The sequence below is a fragment of the Myxine glutinosa genome, chromosome 11, assembly GCF_964187855.1.
Source record: "Myxine glutinosa chromosome 11, kmMyxGlut1.1, whole genome shotgun sequence".
In the NCBI taxonomy this organism is placed as follows: Eukaryota; Metazoa; Chordata; class Myxini; order Myxiniformes; family Myxinidae; genus Myxine; species Myxine glutinosa.
In genome coordinates this window covers 114,443,617-114,457,808 of record NC_136271.1, presented here as the reverse complement: position 1 = coordinate 114,457,808, position 14,192 = coordinate 114,443,617, and the positions used below count along the sequence as shown (strand labels likewise).

General features: G+C 43.3%; 1 protein-coding gene across 1 annotated transcript in view; it reads right to left on the bottom strand.

The window, feature by feature from the left end:
• LOC137436971 (BOS complex subunit NOMO1) overlaps nucleotides 1–14,192 on the bottom strand; it is a 57,890-nt gene that overhangs the window by 12,215 nt on the left and 31,483 nt on the right. Inside the window, exons 11-27 of the mRNA XM_068131227.2 lie at nucleotides 8,380–8,530; nucleotides 7,827–8,001; nucleotides 6,821–6,962; nucleotides 6,191–6,322; nucleotides 5,936–6,075; nucleotides 5,725–5,812; nucleotides 5,556–5,619; nucleotides 5,344–5,442; nucleotides 4,850–5,026; nucleotides 3,817–3,899; nucleotides 2,810–2,969; nucleotides 1,682–1,808; nucleotides 1,390–1,503; nucleotides 930–1,057; nucleotides 524–665; nucleotides 222–305; nucleotides 11–121 (exon numbers count right to left, since the gene is read on the bottom strand). Coding sequence (XP_067987328.2) covers nucleotides 11–121; nucleotides 222–305; nucleotides 524–665; nucleotides 930–1,057; nucleotides 1,390–1,503; nucleotides 1,682–1,808; nucleotides 2,810–2,969; nucleotides 3,817–3,899; nucleotides 4,850–5,026; nucleotides 5,344–5,442; nucleotides 5,556–5,619; nucleotides 5,725–5,812; nucleotides 5,936–6,075; nucleotides 6,191–6,322; nucleotides 6,821–6,962; nucleotides 7,827–8,001; nucleotides 8,380–8,530 — 2,117 coding nt within the window. The remainder of the gene's footprint in view (nucleotides 1–10; nucleotides 122–221; nucleotides 306–523; nucleotides 666–929; nucleotides 1,058–1,389; nucleotides 1,504–1,681; nucleotides 1,809–2,809; nucleotides 2,970–3,816; nucleotides 3,900–4,849; nucleotides 5,027–5,343; nucleotides 5,443–5,555; nucleotides 5,620–5,724; nucleotides 5,813–5,935; nucleotides 6,076–6,190; nucleotides 6,323–6,820; nucleotides 6,963–7,826; nucleotides 8,002–8,379; nucleotides 8,531–14,192) is intronic.

Here is a 14,192-nt window from a genome sequence, read left to right as displayed (position 1 = left end):
TTATTCTTACCTTCAGAGTCGGAAGATATTCTGGACGGCAGATAACATTTCCACTAAGATCAAACTCGTTTGTGCGTCGGAATGCGATGATTTTCACACCACTCACGTCAGCCTGGCCAACCTAGATGCCACACATTCTCAAAGTTGAATACTGACCACCACATGGTCAAAATGCCCCAACCACGACTTCTTCCCTTCCACTAATTCTTCATTCCATTTACCTGAATATCCGTGTGCAGTGGTATGGCTCTTGCAATGTGGTCATTTCCTTCTGCCTTTATAGAGATGTTGTACATACAGGAGGGCTGAAGGCCCAGGTAAGAGAACAGGAAAAGTTTCAGAGTTGGTGGATGTCTGAATACAATTGTCCAGGAACATAGTAAACTTAACAACCAAGAATCCCAATTTCAAGTTGTGCATTTATAGACATTTAATTGGGCATTTCATCTTTGCCTGGTAGTACCTGGTAGCTTTGCCTGGTAGTGGTTCCCATTCCCATTTCCTAATGGAAACACATACTTACCAAGAGTCCACGCAAACGAAACTGTCCCTTCTCGCTCGTACTGGTCTCTTCAGTGTGAGACACGCATTCTCCCAAACCCACTGCCCACACCAAAACGCCAGGTTCTGGTTCTCCGTTCAGAGAGGTGACCTCACCATAGCAGCTGCACAAACAAATTGAACCGTTTAGGTCCCAAAACACTATTGCCACAAGTTTTCCGGCTGGACGAAGACACGGGCACACGGAAGACCCGATCGATTTAACATCACCCGAGGTTTTGACTTGGCAAGGTCCCCTAAAAGGCTGAATGCGCATCACATGACGTTTCCATTTCTCCATCATTTTCACAATCTTAAGTCGTTTTTAAAGATAATCAATCACATCATGAGTGCACCCTGAAAAGCGAGTTCTCAGCAGAGCGACACACCTGAATGCAATGCGGTGCCCCACAATATCTATGTGCATTATCTGCCCCTCGAGCACCTCCACCATCTGTGCAGTGGGGTCAAAGCGGTACTCCTTCATCATTGGCTTTACAAAATACTGTCCCGGTGTCTGCAGTGCACACACACACACATGGGATAATCAAAAGGTTCTTCCCTCAAAACATTTCCCCCTCACCATGAAGCAAAGTTGGCACCGACGTTAGCACATTTGCACCTCGTCTCCAACAAGAGCTACACATTTCTTCAAAGCAGGGGGTCAGTTTCCCAGTGCCACTGGAAGAGGTTATACTTTTGGCTCAAGAATATTCTTTTGTAAAATATATAGCTCTTTGACAACACAATTTCTGGGTATGCAAGAATTTTTTGTTTGAAAGTGACAATATTGCTCAATCAAGTAAAAGCATTTGTTTCCACTTTGGGACCATTGCCTACAAACCATACCAAGTCTGTGAACTTCAGTGAACCGTCATCAAGAGTGAGGCGGTTGGAGCGAAATTGTCCGCCACTCAGCGAGAGAAGCACACCTGGCAGTGGCTGTCCATTCTCTGTGAAAATCTGCATAATGGAGAGGTTTATCACACACAGCATATGAAATACAATACAACAGTAAATAACTAAAAGTACAACAGTCCATAACCGAACTAGATATGATCAGATTCCTTTTGATAACCAAGGTGCCCCAAATCTCACGGCATAGATGTGAGAGTTTAGATTTAAAAAAAGTCTGACTGACTTTGAGCGAAACAGTTGACAGGGCGAAGGCCTTGAAGTTCCCTGGGCTATTCTCCTCGGCCTGAAGCAGGAAGCCCTCCTTGCTGGCAGAGACCAGGTACTCTCGCTGCGCTGGAAGAGGGCCAACTCTACATCCAACACAGTAAACACCCAGCAATATTCACACAACATATATCTACATACACCATCAACACATATGACAATGACGTTTGAGGTCTTGGAGAGGAATAAAAATTTTTTTTTTAACATCATTGAAGCATATGACAAATACCTTATATCTGGCATGCCCACATGAAAGGAACACATACAACGATATATTGAAGGGATTTGGCACATCTGTTGAACAGAATTTTATTCCAAGGTGACATAATGTTTCATCAAGGCAGAATTAATTGACCAATTGAAGTCTCATCTCGTTTGGTCTCCCGTTAGGGGCGAACGAAGTCTCAATGCAGGAAAGTCCAAAGCTCTCATTTTGTGTCTACAAATGATCAGCTGGAAAATCACCCAATATATTTATGTAGTCAGTCTCAGAGAGAGTTAAATTCTCTGGAGCTTCTCGGCCTAACTTTCAGCAACTACCCTTCTCTCCAAGCAGGCCTCCATATCCAGCTGCTGCCTTGGAATTATCTGCAGGGTCAAACCCTTTCTCAGGCGTCATTTTAATGGTGGACAAGGCTTTCATCTGAAGTGTAACGGAGAATGAGTCTCCACTCTGGGCTGGTTCTGCTGATTCTCATGTCACCTCTCCTTAACGACGTGAATTCTAAGGCCCTTTATGTCAATGGAATCTCTTATTTCTTTTATGTCAATGGAATCTCCCGACTGACGGTGAACTTTCAGGGTCTGTTTCTCACTTACCAAAGGCTGTTTAAGGCTTTCATGCAGTGTTTTACAATCTCTAATCTGCTTTTGCTTCACTTAACTTCTCAACTATGTTCCGATGTAGGATGGTGTGCCTTAAAACCCAACATGGCATTGCATTCGATGGTAGATGTTGTTTAATTTGATTTGCCTAGAAATCAAACCCAAAACCCTATAATTCAAATACAATACAAATGTTTTTTGCCTCGGCATTCTGGCCTTGGCATAAGATTAGGTAACAGCACAAGGAAATTGTGATAGTTACCTGTAGGCCCCGGAGAGGTCTGTGTGCAGTGTTAAAATGGTGTGGTTCAAATCCTGCTCCTGAATAACTATTTGAACTCCCTGCAATGCTGGACGAACGTGTCCTTTCAGAAAAAGGCCTGCCTCACCTCGCAGTACAGGCAGGTCTTGAGGGCACCAATCTGCATGCAAACATGAAGTGAGTGGGAATCATGTAAAAGCCAGATTTTGATGCAAAAAAATAAAATAATAACAAGAATAATCTACATTTAATGGAGGGAAGTATGTTGTATGTATGTATGTCATATGTTTCATCTCCTCCTCAAAGAGGATTTGATCCAGGAATCTGAAACTTTCAGGGATTAATGAGGGTACCCTAAAGTTGTGCATGTTCAATTCTTTTGATTCCATCAAGTTTTGGAAAAAAAAAAAAAATTCACCAATCTTGGAATTTTCATCTTTCAAGGGGAGGGGGAGCAATTGAATTATCCGAGCTATATAACCACAATGTATTATATACGCACATAAGCAGTACGCATGTCTTTGCTTCATGTATGTAACCTGGGTTAGTTTTATTTTCGGGAGCAATCAAGGCAGCGGTCTGTTGCCTATACACCACTCAAATAAATGGATGTGTCAGAAGAACATATTGCACACTTGGAACAAGATCGCCCATAGGATGGGTACTCTGCCAGTAATAGTAATAATAATAGATGAAACCATTTTTATTTTACTACTTTTTTTTTTTTAAGCATACAAATTTCTCAATTTGTGTACTGTTTGTACATTATCAACATTTCTCTTCAAAATACAGTTTGTACACTATCAAAGTCTTTGAGCCCTTTCTCCTCTAAAGGACGTTGGTGGCCAGCACTACCTAGTAAAACCTACCACTTTAGGGTACATTATATATTTTTTAAAGTTTGGAAATATATTATAAAATACATTTTTTGGCACTTCTGATTGAAAGGTATTGCCAAATACCTACCGCCTCAACAACAACAAACTCTTTTTTGAAGTTTCACTCACCTCCATGAATTTCAGCCTCGACATACTCGGGGGAAAACAAAAGTTCAGCTGAGCTGGGTGCAACTGTCACAAGCTCACCTGCCCTGTGTATTAAAAGAAACAACCACATTGAAAAGGAAAAGCAACAAATCTATTAAACAAGTGTTTTTAAACATCAGTCACCATGGTGTTGGGCTAGCGGCTAGGGTGTCGGCTTAGGATCCTAGGATCCTGGGTTCGAATCCCGGTCGATCGCTGAATTAACGCCAGGGGGGTTGACTCAGCCTGTCATCCTTCCGAGGTCGGCTAATTGAGTACCAGCTCACTGGTAATTCCCTGTTTGTCGTTAAAGGCGGCAAAAAGGGTTGGCGTCAGGAAGGGAATCCGGCCGTAAAACATTGCTTCAAAAAGGGGACCGAAAAACAACAACAACCACGGTTCCCGAAAAAGGCCAACCCCCGCTTTGCGGGGAAAAATGGCCTCTAAAGGCGGTTATTTTTTTTTTTTTTTAGTCACCAAAACTAACAAAACTTCAGCATCACTGAAAACATCATTTAGCTGACCATGCAATGTTGTTGTCACTTCAGCGACTCTACCGAATACTCCCTCCATTCCTGTCGTTCATCATAGTTCACCATACATCAATGCATGCATACACAAGGCAATCCCCAAGAACATAGTTATCAGTTACCTACCCGGAGGGGACAATAGGTTTGCTGTCCGTCCGTCCGTCCCACCTGTGGTTTTCTGCACTTTTTCACATACCTTTTAACATATGCAACTGAAACTTGGTACATGGCTTTATTATGACAAGATACAGAACAAGTTTTTAGTTTCGGGATGTTTCACTAATTTTTTTTTAAGGAGTTATGCCCTTTTTGTTTTTAAGGAGTTATGCCCTTTTTGGACTTTTGTTTTTGAAAATATCACACATTAATTTTCCTTGGGTCAGTTTTCCAGACTTTTTCCTGCTTACCCATCAACATTTTGAACTGAGACTTGGTGTGGTATGGGACATGTTTTGCAAAGCAATTCTTCCTCTTGCTATACATACCTTGCCCACAGTGAGTAACGGAAAGTTAAGGGTCCTGGGAACTCAGCAAGAAAATGTGACAGCGACTCAATTCTTCCACGATCTTGACCCTCGCCCAGGCCAGGTTTAGCTTTCCACATCTCCTCTTCATCAGAGTGCAGTGGGCCCAAGACCAATGGTTTTTCCCAGCCTGGGGACCTACAACATCAATTACAAAAGAAAGATTTCACTCCTACTGGAGACCAACACCAGAGTATCATGGGGCAACTGAGCCAAAGTCTCCAGAAATAGAACAGAGCTGTATTTACAGAGTAAAATGGAAAATTCCACATGAATTGTAAACCCTTACCTGTATCTTAGTATCTAACCCTGGAAAAAGCACCAAGATTAAATTTCCAACGATGGTCATGTCTAGGTAAGTTTTACTTATACTAGCATGTACATCGTCAATTTCACATTTACAAACTTTTCAAACTCATTCTAGGGTACAAAGGGTGTGATTCAGCAATACTCACTTAACAGTTACCATGAGATCCTTCGTGTACTTCTGGCTAATAACAGTCCCTTGAACTTGATGGTGCGTGGCTGTCAGCATCAACAATGTTGGACGAGCTCTGCGCACAAATACCATAGGAGACAGAACCCTGTTTATCGTACGTGCTTTCATGGAAACCTTTGTCAACGCATTAAAATTATGCCCGAAATGGATTTCCAAACGTGCACTCACGTGTTGTAAGTGTACGTTTCCTGCTCAAAACGGTGGCACGAACGTGGTGACAGCTTATACACTCCTACACGAAGAGCAACCGTGGCACAATCAAAACCCATTCCAAAGAACAAAAGTCCTTTTCAAGCAACCTTTCGAACCAAGTTAAATTACAAACAAACATCGATACCTGGCAATGACAAGCAGAAGCGATTGAGGCCTTTGGTCAAATTGTAAACACCAACATTCGGAGGATCAGCTTCTTCTTGGTAAAACTCCTACAAACCAAAAATAGCTCCAAATTAGAGCTTGACAAGACAGTAGTTTGAGAAAGTTCTTTTAATTGTCAGAAAAATACAGAAAAATCTTTTAATTTAAACCAGAATGTGATCAGGTAATACCAGCGAGACGTCATGTGATACGCTGCATTTAAGGAGAAAACCAGTCTGCGTGAACTCGAGCATCGATGGACTGCCAGTAATAGCCAGCTCCAGCGCCAGGCTGCGGTTTTTCCAACACCATTCATCTTGAACAACGGAAACTACAGAAAGATGGGGAAACGCACACAATTATTGCAAACCTTCATCTAACGTGTTCTTCACGCGTTGTGTAAACAATCTGTTCTTCAAGGCTCGTTTGCCATAAAGTGTAGGTACCTTTGTAACGCCCAAGTAGTAGACCGGGGAAAGAGAATGTCGCGTGGGATCCAGGATCCACCAGCTGCATGTTACGACGCTCTCCAGGCAATAACACCCGCTGTAAGCTGATGGTAAGCCCTTTGCATGATGCTTGCAACAAAATTGAAAAAGTGCCAATCAGATGATCGGAACGAGAGCAGTACAAACGGCTATACAATTGTTAAAATCTACAGACCAAAACGGGACAAAAAAGGCAAATGAAGGCCAGGCCCTAATAATTATGCATAAAAGCAGGTATCATGAGCCAATACCGGACTATATGCTCGTTTCTTTTAATATAATCAAATTTTAAGTAACTTTGTGATAATGACTTAGCACCAAAGGGATCCTTAAAACTTATTTGCATTTGAATATTCCAAACTCTTATATGTTCAGAGATGACATCCATTTGGGTCTAGAATGACATTACACATCTGTGCTATTCAGAGACCATATAGAATAACCAGGAAAAAAAAATTTAAACCAGGAAGTATTTACAAATACTCCTCTTTGCATTTATCATGCGATTACACTTTTTCCATGGGACTAAAGTACAAAGTATTTTCCAGAGCATAGCAAATAAGGCAAATTAAACCATGTAGAACCAACCAAGACAGAAGACCTTTCCAGAAACAGAGCCAAGCGCTTGTTCAAACTTCAGGCCGAGGACCGGATGATCTATCACAACCAACTTCATTTGCTGCGGTTGCAAAGCTATGCCTGCCTGAGTTTCTACTTCACTCAACAGAACCTGGGAAAGATAAGAAACAAATCCTACAATCTCATCCGCCATGAAATAGTACACCAGAGACAGAAATGGCAGCTGTGACACTGGAGCTATCCATCAAGCAAACATTTTGACTAGATTACAAAATTATCATGTCAAAAATGGGCAACACACCAGCATTTCAAATTGTGAGTTCAAATCCCGCTGGAAGCAGCAATACCAGGATTTGAATTGTGAGATTCTGGAAACCAAGTTACTCCAATGAAAATGAACACATTGCTATTGGGTTGTTAATAAAACTCAGTTGGAGGGGTGATCTACCTGCCATACTGTTCAGGCTTACAGGTGCCTGCCCTACTGTTCAGGCTTAGAGTAATCCACAATAATCTCCCTCGCACTTCCTGAGCAATTATTGGCGACGCAGACCGAAGATTAAGTGTAATATAACGGACCCGCTAATTGCTCAGGAAATTGCTTGCGAAATGTTTGTAAACAAGAAAAAAATTAGACTTAAACCATGTATAAAACGAGCTCCATTACGAGTCTTAGACCATGATCTAAATAAATAAATAATTAAAACGTGGTGGATGGTAGACCAGCCGCCAGGATATGTGGAAGTTTGAATAGCGGTCGGTTTACCGGCTGCAAGGTTTCAAAGGGTTAAATAGAATGAACAACTAGTCGTGCTTGTGAAGACACGTGTCGATGAACACTGCAGAAATAGTCTTCCCGGTACAACTACATTCATAGCATCAACTTCCCACAGTGTTCTATGCATTGGATTTTGTACGTGGAAATATTTTCCGCATTTCAATGAGAAAAGTACAAAGCCAAATGCAAATAAGTGGTGTCAATTGTGGAAGACAGTGTTAAATGGCCGAGGCATACTTGCAGTAGGTATTGACCCGGCTCAACCATGAAGCAAAATGAACCCTGCAAATTGGACTCCATCGTCTGAATCCGTCCAGCCGGACCTCGGGCTTCAAGCGAGACTATGCGTGCTTGGTTGGGCCTCAACCCCTCCGGCAACCTCTTCACAGAGATTCCACCACACACACTGAAACTGCACAAAGTACCACACATCTGGAGAATGTACACCAAGCATTCCTTTAATTCAAAGTGCCAAAGCAACTTCAAGTCTCAATGAAGGTGATTCAGGGAGCAAGAACACTCTGTACTCTTGTCTTGTTCTTTAAAGGAATAGTTTTATCCCAACGATGTACAGTTCACAAACGAGATTGAAAAAACCGTTGCTTCATCAAGCTCAGTCAAGGCAAGCAAGTAATCATAACATATTTACAAATAATTTGGAGTGTGTGTGCTGGTAAGATGCACAGATTTGTGACCGAAATTACGCATATAGCCCAGTAGGCATTAAATAAATAAAATGTCATTGGACGAAGTTGGGCAGAGTTGAGGGAAGTTTCTCAACATATCTCACCTTACAGCCACAATGTCAGCAAGGTTGGGAGCCCCAGGAGAGATGGTGGCAGAAAGGTGAGAGAAGGCATAGTGTTCTTTTGCGGTCATAATGGTGTATGCACCAGCGGTCATGTTCTCCACACGAAATGAACCATCAGCTTGGGTCACCACTACGAAGGGTGAAAATAAATAATTTCCATATTGTCCCATGGCAATGACAATCTACTCCACTATGTTAATAAACAACTAGAACAACACTCTTCAATGTCACGACGTCGACCGATATGGCTCCACCCACATTATTACATCATTATAATACTTACACCAAATTTGATTTAAATCCATTCAGCTGTTCTCAAGTTATCACATTTTTACCTGACATGGCCTCTTACCTTTGACCTCTTGACCCCAAAATGTAATCAGTTTGTGTTTACATCATTACACATACCTGTACCAAGTTTGAGTTGGAGCACTTCAGCCGTTCTTAAGTTATAGACCTATTACAGACTTTGACCTTTGACCTCTTATCGCCAAAATCTAATCAGTTCATCTTTACATCATTCTACATAAGTGTACCAAATTTGGTCAGAATCCCATCACTGGTTCACAAGTTATCACGGTAACAGATTTTTACCTAACATGACCTCTGTCCTTTGACCTTATGACCCCAAAATCTAATCAGTTCATCTTTAATTCATTATACATACCTGCACTAAGTTTGACTAAGACCCCTTCAGCCATTCTCACGTTATCGCAGTAACAAAAACCTATCACAAACGGACAGACGGACGGACAACCTAAAAACATCATGCCTCCATCAACTTCATCAGCAGGGGCATAAAAATAAAGAGTAAAATTATCTGCAGCTCCTGGGCCTCAGCAACAACTAAAATCTTTCTTGGGCAGATCATCTAATTAGTAAAAGGAGAAGTGTGTGTGTGTGTGTGTGTGTGTGTGTGTGTGTGTGTGTGTGTGTGTGTGTGTGTGTGTGTGTGTGTGTGTGTGTGTGTGTGTGTGTGTGTGTGTGTGTGTGTGTATCACATTTTAGGTTCCTGCTGTCATAGAATAATAAAATAATTTGGAATAACAAAAGAATAATAAAATCCTGCTGTCGTAGAATAATACAGTAGCTAATAATTGATTTACTTGGAATGAAAATTTGTTTTGGTTTAATCAAAAAAATTCCCGTTTCAAAGCCCGTCTTTCTGGAAATAAAGAAGAAGATGCAATATTTAGAGCTTTAATGCAGCAGTTCCAATGCTATGACAGCAGGTATGCTTTAGAATAAAGTGTGATGGACACAGAAGAAGCACACAAAATTCTATATAGTAATACTTCTTGAAGCAATAGAACAAAATATATAATAGTACACAGAAGGAATACACAAACTAGAACAGCACTTGGTAGAGTGCACACATCTGCCAGGCTCAACAGTTTACCTTTTGTATCCCAATGATAGGCCGGAACTGGATCGGGACCTGAACCAAAATCTAATCAGCTTGTTGTCATTACCTACCCAACGAATGTTTTTTTTTTTTTTTTTTTTTTTTTTTTTTGTATACCGAATCGAGGCTCGTGAAAGAGCTAACATTTACTTCACAAACAAATCAACCAGACAAACAAAATATATAAAAAGAGGGAGCGGAAGACAAGATGGAGAGAGAAGGGGAAGCACACAACCACAACATTTGAGAGCAGGGAGATGTGTGGAAGGGAGAGGGCTTGGGGGGAGGAGGCGAGGGAAGGGGGTGGGGGGGAGGGAGAAGTATAAAACACAAGGACACCAAGGACTTCCAGGACAGAAGTTGGTATTTCAAAAAAGTGGAATTGGGGTGAAATTAGCGGGGGTAGAAAAGATCAAGGTTTTGGATGGGGGAAGATAAGAGATGGTGGTGAACAGCTGTTTTAAAGACCTGGAGCGTGGAGTGGGATTGAAGAGAGTGAGGGAGTTTGTTCCAGAGGAGGGAGAAAAGGGGAATGAAGGAGTGAAGGTGAGCAGAGAGTCTTGATTTTGGCAGTTTAACCATAAGAGGGTTGCAGGCAGATCTTGTGCGACCTGTAGGAATATTTGCGGGACAGAGCCCAGAGAGAGCTGGGGGGGGGCAAGGCCAGAGAGGAGTCGGTAGAAGACGGAAAGACCACCAACCTGCCTGCGGTGAGTGAGTGAGTGAGAGGCCCTTGGAGTTAGCTTCATCACGGGAGATTCCAATGATTCTGAAGTTTTGTTTTCACCTAGTTTTCACCTAGTTTTCACAATTCACCTAGTTTTGTCATAGTTCGTCCACAACCTTTTGAGATATCATGTCATATATCTTTTTGGTCTGGTCTCTAAATGGTGAAGTACAAGAATATTAAAAAGTCTTGTATCGAGATCCGGATCGTCACAAAATCTACCCAATTCGTCCATATTACACACCCAACCTCTCCACCAAATTTCGTCAAAATCCGTCAACAATTTTTTGAGATATCCTGCTCACAGACAAACAGACAGACAGAGGTGAAAACATAACCTACGTCCACCTTCGGTGACAGAGGTAACAATCACAGCAGCAACAATAATAATAACTACATGTCAATAAAAGATCCTTGTTCTGTATGTTTCATTTCACTTTACATCCTCATCGAGGTACAAAGAGACATAAAATATTGTTGCGTCACCGGGGATCAAGATCCCCGATGACAGAAAGCCGAAATGAGCTTTAACTCGGAGACGTATTTCGAAACTTGGCGGGATTATCTTAGGTGTGCACGGGAAAGGCCCAAAGCCTTATCTGATCGGATGGCTGACACGGGGTTATCCCTCGACCCACAAACACAAAAACGAACAGGACAATGAATTGAAAATCAGCAAATAATAATTTAATGAAAATAATCGTGAAGAAATTAAAATGAATGTGAGGTCAAAAACTATTTCCTAATTTGAGACGTCTCCCCTCAGACTCGAAGACCAACAAGGGGAAAACGAAAGTAAAAATAAATGATGTTTCTGCCAGCCTGCACTTAACTCTGCCTCAACGAGGGGCGTGGTGTTCGTTGAGCGGGTCCGGTCCGCCAGCGAAAGGACCGAGTGGCGACACGTTCACAATGGCGCAGGTCAAGCGCGCCCGCACACCGAGACGTGTAGCAGGCAGCCAAACGCCCCCCCCCCCCCCACCCCCACTCGATCCCAAAGCCGGCACAAGAGAGAGCTAGTCCGCTCCTTCCTCCTCCTCTCCACGATCACACACGAGCCAGGAACAGCCAAGCCAAGGACAAAAGATGAGAGCGACCGTCCGATCCGATTTCTAGAACCAAGGAGAGTCAAAAATGCGACCATTCGCCACGCACGCCACGACCAAGACAAAGAGAGGGGGGGGGGGGGAAGGGTGCACCCTCCTATTTTCAACGCTGACGTCACTCCCCGACCAATCCTGACATCCCATTATATCAGTCCATGCTCCTTAACCAGTCACAAACCTCGGGGCGTGGTTTCTCCGTTACAATTAATCAGGGGCGGAGTCCAGTCGTCCTTTGGGAATGTTCGTCTCGGTGGGGTTCCTTTGCCAATCATAATGTCCGGTTATACTGTCAGCGTGATGGTGCGATGGCCGTTGTTGTAATGGCTGCCCTTTTTGATTAAACAAGCATTCTGAGTATTGCGCTGCAATACATGTCCCCTACCGGCAGTCTGTCGTCCGGAAAACTGTTGGGGAAATTACCAAAGTTCAAAGTGCCATAACTTTGTCAAAAATGATCGAAACGTCGTGAAGTTCGAACTTGATCTGTAACTTATCATAAGGAAACCATGTAAACCATGAAATCATGATATCATTAGCATTAAGAGTTTAGAAAAAAAAGTCCAGAAAGCTGTTCTTTGCGTGACGGACTGACAGACTGACAGATGGAGGGACAGAGTGCAAACCTATAGTCCCCTCTGGTGTACACCGGTAGGGGACTAATAAAACATCAGGGACAAATCACAGGGGAATTGCACACCGGGGATTATCCTTAACCCCTACCTAATTAGCATAGCTCCACCCCTCATATGGAGACACATATACGATCTTATTCTATACAGATTCCCTACTTAGTTACATCAAGGTGGGCTTATTCTTCGCGTCACACGGTCCATGCTAATTTACACAATCCTGACCACTAAGGTATTTCATTACCTACCCCCACAAACGTAACAATATTGTTACGGTTTTGGAATAAAGGATAATCCCCCTCGGAGGTAGACGCACCACAACATGAAGCCTCGTGATAGTTCAGTTATTTCTTAGTGAATGTAAGCGTAGTCCTTTCCTGTGTTAGTTTTGCGTTGAGCAGGCCCGTGAGTAGGGCGGTCTTTTCGCGCTAGCATGCCACGTGGCAGGCCTGAACAAGTCTGGCGAGGCCGAAGGGAGGCGCTGCAGGAGGGAGTGGCCGGGAAGCGCTAGCCGCCAATCAGGGCTTGAGGGGAGTGGCTTACCTCAGCAACGGGAGGCGGAGTCTGGAATATTCGGGTAGGGCCGGGGCGGAGCCAAAAAAAACCCTGCTCCGAGCCCCCCACCAGAGTTGAGAGTTGAATTCGCGTTGGAATTGAGTTTGGGGAAGGCATTGATTGAGTCAGTCGTGTGCACAGGCAGTTGAGTTGAGTTAGAGTTCCGTTCAGAATCGGAGTGTTGGACTTGATCACTGAAATAGCCGTGCGGTACACGAACTTGCCCCGTGCCCAGTGCCCTGCGCTGTATTAATCGCGCGCTCGAGAAGACGACCGTTCCGGGCTACAGACGCGCGATTTCCTCCTGCCTGCCTTCTCCTGCATATGTGCCGTGACCGCCAGAGGGCCACGCCAGGCGAGCTGTCCCGGTGCAACCGACGGCAAAGCGCGTTTGGCGAGCGGACTTCTTCTCTTCTTCTCCCCGTGTGCGTGAGTGGGCCCTGTGTCTGGGATTAACTTAAATTGGTTAAGCTTCTGCTCTGTGTCCCCTTTCCTTCATCCTGATTATTGTACATTGTAAATAAATTGTGTTATTCCTCTTATTTGACCGTCCCCTTCCCTTCCATCCATTGGCCTCGCATGGTACGACTAGAACCGCTCGAATCGGGTTCAATTAAAGTAACGGCACGAGTCACATGATACGCATACCGCTCGGGCATACTCGATTAAGCGTGGCTTGTGCGAGGTTCGGTCTCCGCTTTCGTGGCAGCGTGGGTTAAAGGTACGTGCGGCGTCGACCCGATACCCTTTTTCACACTTGCTCCGGAAGTGGCGATTCGGCCTCATGGACACGAAGACCCAGGGGGAAAAAAAGGGGTTTAATTAATCCCCCCTTTGTAACGTGGAACGGGCTTCGGGAGATCCGCAACAATATGTTTGTGAAGTGCAACATGCTGTCGTTTGATCAAACTCGAAGTGAAGGCTTCAAACTGGCCTCCAAAGCTAGTTGCTGCTTTGGAACCTTCTGCAGTGACAAATTCCTCACTCAGCCATTCTCAGCTTATAACAACATACACTCTTCCATGAGCCAAGATTTTGTATACAACAAAAAGGACCTATAATTTATCTAGACGTCTTAAATCACGAACACAATCAATACAGGAAGAGACAGCATGCAAATTATTTAGAGGTATTAAAAATGGCTTCACATGGAAGTAATGGGAGGTTTCACATTGCCAACTAGATGGTATTCATAGAATACTTACCCTGCTCAGTCAACTTGGTGTGAGCCAACACTTCTATTTTTGAACGTTTCTTTTTTTTTGATCCAATATGGCTGCCAGACCACGTGAGCGATGACATCATAAATTTATATCTATCTATAATTCCAGTAATCTCTGTGTGTTTGTTTGTTTGTACGTTTGTTTGTT